Below are 5,440 nucleotides of genomic sequence, written 5' to 3' on the forward strand. Positions count from 1 at the left end.
AGAATAGCAACCAGTGAGTGGTCAGATAACCTGAAACATCATGTCATGTAGGCTTAATATTTTTATAATTGTGAGACAACAGAGGATCCGTCTGGATCACGTAGGAACTGATTTCTGTTACTTTGTCAAAGTACTACATACAAGAAAAAATGCCACATTTTATGATTAGCAGAATGCTAAACAAAAAACACCTGAACTCATTACAGATATCCTGGATGTCTGGATTAAAAAGAATGTCCAGTAGTGGCTGTTCACTCAGTAAACTTTAAGTGAACAGAGGCTTAAAAAAGCTTTACCTATGCCTCACTGCATGGTGCTGAGCAGGCAGAGGATCAAGATTTTCAAAATTCATTTATCAAACTGGCAGACTGATCTTGTCATTGGTTTTCCTGTCAGTCGGGAAATGCCCGCTTTATGCTGTTAAAAGATGTGCACAATACCCCGAGAGGCTTAGGTTTGATGTAAGATTTGCATTTTTGTGTCGTGTTTTTAACACTTCAGAAGGACGCAAGACTAAGAGCCTGAGGAGTGATGGAGCTGTTGAGCTGAATGTTTCAGATGAAAAGACTATGTTTAAAAACTGCTGCAGTCTAGCAACTAAACAGTAATGGAAACTAGTAACTGCAGTGTATTGACTTATGCACTAGTACTGAGTGCATGCATCAAGCTGTACAGAAAAGGGAGGCAGGCCAATAATCAAACCATTATGTGGTTGACAGTTTTATGACTTTAAAAGTTAACTACAAACGCCTGTCGCTAATGCACAATGATTGGGAGCAACCTGCTAAGGTGTTTGCCAGAGAACTGTACTTTAAATCATTCCAACTGGGTGCACAGGGGAACGCTGAACCATCTGGCTTGCTCCAGTGTGTTGAATAACATGGTGATCAGTCATCGTGGTTTGTCAGTACTGCTACACAGCAATATTAAAAAGATATAGATATACACACTGGCTTTATAAAATGAAATATAATGTAGGGATGCATAATTTAACTATATTATAATCATGATATCATTTTCTGCTATTAATTAATCCTGATTAGGTGTGATGCCTAGTGGCAGCATTACTGCATCAAATCAAGCACTCCCTATTGACAGATAAACAGGCTAACCAATTACAGGTATCTGTTTCAAGTACACTGATTAACCAATCTCAGCCTCAGACATGGTTATTTTCCAGTATACTATTGATGTTAGACTTATCAAATCATATGTCAAAGGCAGTTTTCTGTCACTTTATCATGCTGAAGTGCAATAAAAGTTTTTGTCAATCCATCATGATTGTGATCTGAATTTTTAGTAATACAATTGTGATTATTTTAGCCATAACCAGGCACCTCTAATCTGTTCAAATACATTATCAGACATGTAAAATCCCAAATAAAAAAATATGCATTTGAGTCGAAATCTTACATCTGTCAGGAAATAAAATACGGTTTCAAAAGACACATGCACATTTGGTTTGAGTGTGGGGTTCAAACAACACATTTGACATTGTAACTAACAAGCCCTCACTGGAAACTAATGAAGCCTTGTTCTGTTACCTCAGGTGATGCAAAGCCTAAATATTCCCAGTCCCACGTTCCGCCAGCAAAACTGTGAGTGAGGAAGAGACATTTTTGTCAGTACAAGAATGTTAGTAATTGTTGAACAGTCACTTTTGATCATTTGAAACTACAGTTCTGTTATACTATACTTTTCATTGTAAAGTGAGCTGCATGTCTGTATGTTACCTGCGCCTGGGGGCCTCAGGAGAGTCATTGGGGGCCACTCCTCTGGCTACTGAGGCCAGGAACTCCTGCCTCTTCTGCTGTACCAGACACGCCGCACGGATGATCTTGTGGCGTGGTGTCCGCAGATAAGGCCGGTTAACCTTTTGTGCTAGGTCCTCAGTCACCATCTCCAAGTCCGTCTGAGGACAGAAAGAGAGCTAGCTGGAAGACTTTTTTTTTTTTTTCGTTTTAACTGAATGAACTATGAATACAAAATTTTAAGTTTAACTTTGTCTCATAAAATAATCTTTTCCAAAACTGAGTTGTTCAAGGACAAAGTGACTTTAGAAGTAGTCCTAAAAGTGAACTACTTTTAGGGCTACTGTAACTACTTTACAAGCCTTTAAGACCTTATGTAAGACCTATGGGAGCCTTGCCCATACATTTTACAGTATTTAAAAGGCCACCACATAAAAGATAGCAGGTAAGTACATTACTTCTCTATACCAGCATTCATAAATTTCATAACAGTAAATCTTTATCTAAAAGCTGAGATGTGCAGGTATAACTAGAGCAGATTGTGAAGATCTTGACGTAGAAAGCTTTAGCCCCACACCTCTAATGGCCCATATTAAACTGGCTGCTGTGAACATTTGTCTTTTTTCTGAAGAAGTAGGACTGAAACCTGCATAAGCTCGTAGATCTCTTTCTTTGTGCTTTTGGGCTCCAAAAAGAACCCATACGGATAAGAGCACTTGAGGATGCGGCGAGTCTTTAGTAGTTCTAGGACTGCATCTTCAATGAATGTAGTGTCAGGTGGGCCTCCTTCCCCTGGGAGAGAGAGAGAGAGTCAGATAACAAAAATTAGTATCTGCTTTACTTTTGAAGAATAAACCCCTTATTCCAGCCTAAGTTAAATGAAAATCTCCCTTTTACAGCTTGTGAAGGTAAAACAACCAAGCTAAGTGTCATGCTCAAATTGTGATATGCTCTTTTGAAAACAAGAAAACCTCACATCTGAATCCACAATAGTAACTGCAATTTTTGGATAATTAGCCCTGTTTGCAAGTGTTTTGTGCAGGATGAATTGCAAACTTTGAACTGAGCCAGGCTCATGAATTTCTCCATCACTTGGCCCTCAGATGTATGTAAGTAACATCACTGCAATCAGAATCTACTGAAATTGTGTATCATAACAAAACTTGGCTATGCTAGACAGGTTGTACTTGCCTGTACAAATGGGGCTTTGAAGGACTCTAGGGAAAGACAGCTTTCTCCTAACTTAGACATGCCTGCTGAATAATAACTATGCCATAACTTTCACTGTTGTAAATACATTATTAAAACACCTTTGTGTTTTTCTCCGTCCTGCCTACTTCCAAAAACTTAATATCAGAGGACAAGATTAACATGTGCCTGAATGTGTAATGAAGATGGACACTGTTATGGCAGACTGCACATGCACACTCACTTCCACTCAGGGCTCGACTGAGCTGCTCCATCTTCTCTTTGGCTGTTTTTAACAGGCGCTGCTCCAGCTATTATGAGGAAAACAGAAGCTGTTACGTTTTATTGTTGAGTGAATGTCTTGAGATGACTGCCTGACAAATTAAACAAATGCCAGAATATGAGGCAAAATAAAATAAGAAAGGTGGAAGCAGCAGACTTCATTCATATTGTAGATGTACAGAATATAAAAAAATACCACACTTTCATCATATTACAGTATATTGCATTAGCTAGTATGCCCATTTAAGAGGTCATGTGCCAGGTTTACACTAGATGACAAGTCCCCACTGGTTACATCCATGTCTGTTTGTACACTATGCAAAGCAGACATCATTGGAAGGCAAAGCCAGGCCTGTTTACCTGATAGCTGTGCTCATGGTTCTTGAAGCGTGTGTAGTAGTGCATAAAACGGTCGAGTTCCTGAAAGCTCTTGTGCTTCTTCTCCGCCTGCAAAATTCGTGATGAGACAGCAGTCACAGTCAATAAACTCCCAAACATGTTTTTCCCCCTCACAGAGGAAAGTGTAGGTACTCTGATTGAGAGCAGTCAAAGTAAGTGAGTAGTGCCACAGGTGAAATCAGTACTCATGATTGGGAGGAATGCAAGAGATGACTGAGAATGACCTTCCTTTTCACCTTTGTTGAAGGTAGGTGGGATTGATTGTAGATACTCCACAGTCAAGAGTCTAGACAAAGCTTGTGTGTGTATTTGTTCATTTTCCATCTTGCTTATGTAAGCTCCATAGACTCAAGTGTTTTCCTGTTAGAGTCTATGAGCACAAAAACACAAGTACTGTTCATGGATGTTTGCATATGTATATGTGTGTGTGTGTGTTTGGATCAACATGCTAATACAATCAAGTTATATCAAAATTATAATGTTAAGTGTGCTGTGGTAATCCATTATTCCTATGTTTAAAGGACATCCACTGATTTTACACATCATAATCTCTTGAAGGTCTTGAGGAGTGCATATGTCAAAAAAGTTATACAACTATTTTCATTTATGCAGTAGTACTTCTGCTATGGAAGCCGAGAACGGCCATGGATTTTTTTTATTTTTTATACTTATTATCTCGTTATCTCGATATAACAAAGATAATTTTCTCGAGATAACACATTATTAATTAATTCGTTATCACGAGATAACAAAAAAAAAAATCCATGGCCGTTCTCGGCTTCCGTACTTCTGCAGCTCCAGATAGAGCCGTGTGAAGTCTGATAAATTGCCTCAAGTGATGTCACCTTAGTCAGCGTTGATTTGGGCGGGAGATTACAACTTTTAAAATCCTTATCTCTGCTTGAGGCTAGAGGAGGCTTCCAACAACTAGCATTTCCAATCAAATTGTTGGTGGACAAGATGCATTGTGGGTAATGTAGGTGCTAAGCTTTGACACGGAAGAAAGATGTTTGGAATACAAAAAGACAATATCTTTTGTTCTGCTGTATTGATTGATGGTTGATGAGTCCAACAGTGTTAACATTTAGAACTAAAATATAATACAAAACAGCTCAAGCTCTGCTCTCTCCAGCATATTTCCTATATGAAAGTACACAGGGTTCCCACTTGAAGAACACATTACAATGACCCAACTCGTAGCTGCAAGTCTGTTCCGCTTTGTGATACTACACAGCTTATCCTAGCAACAGTCAAGCTTCAAACAAAATACACACCTAAATGTATGTAGGCTAGAAGATTGGAGTGAGAGGCTTAAACACAATGACATTTTTCTATTTTAAATGTCATATTTACAGGATTTTGAATCAATGTTGATGTACCTCTTCAGTCATCTCTTTTGATTGCTCCTCCACTTGCTGGATGACCTCGTAGCGGGTGCAACGATAGTAGCCTCCTGTTGATGAGCTGTGCTTTTTCCACTCCTCCAGACAGATCCAGCAGAAGTCATACTTACACTAAAGGACAAGAATGGTAATATAATACGCTCTGGTCAGCCATTGCATCCAAAACTGGATAGCCAAATACCAATGCTAAAAAAATATCACTGTATCTGCCATCAGAGAACACAAGTGGTATGTGAAATGATAGCTAAAATCAACCCTCTCCCCCCACACACACACGCAGTTGGTTTATTTTAAGCTGATTATTCCTGCCAAAGTAAAAAGACTGACAAAACATCACAACTTAGCTGAGGTAATTTAACTCCTAATATTGTTAAGCATGTAACTTTAAGAATATGACTACGGAAGCCGAGAACGGCC

The 5,440-nt window shown here is 38.9% G+C and overlaps 1 protein-coding gene across 1 annotated transcript in view; it reads right to left on the minus strand.

The window, feature by feature from the left end:
* The window catches only part of LOC118335492 (ankyrin repeat and IBR domain-containing protein 1-like), a gene marked incomplete in the record, with an annotated part of 29,794 nt that overhangs the window by 6,751 nt on the left and 17,603 nt on the right, over positions 1 to 5,440 (minus strand). Inside the window, 6 exon segments of the mRNA XM_035671794.1 lie at positions 1,545 to 1,596; positions 1,734 to 1,912; positions 2,398 to 2,543; positions 3,184 to 3,250; positions 3,582 to 3,668; positions 5,000 to 5,134. Of these exon segments, the coding sequence (XP_035527687.1) occupies positions 1,545 to 1,596; positions 1,734 to 1,912; positions 2,398 to 2,543; positions 3,184 to 3,250; positions 3,582 to 3,668; positions 5,000 to 5,134 (666 nt within the window).

The sequence above is a fragment of the Morone saxatilis genome, unplaced genomic scaffold, assembly GCF_004916995.1.
Source record: "Morone saxatilis isolate NCDOM2014 unplaced genomic scaffold, NCSU_SB_2.0 Contig24, whole genome shotgun sequence".
Lineage (NCBI taxonomy): Eukaryota > Metazoa > Chordata > Actinopteri > Moronidae > Morone > Morone saxatilis.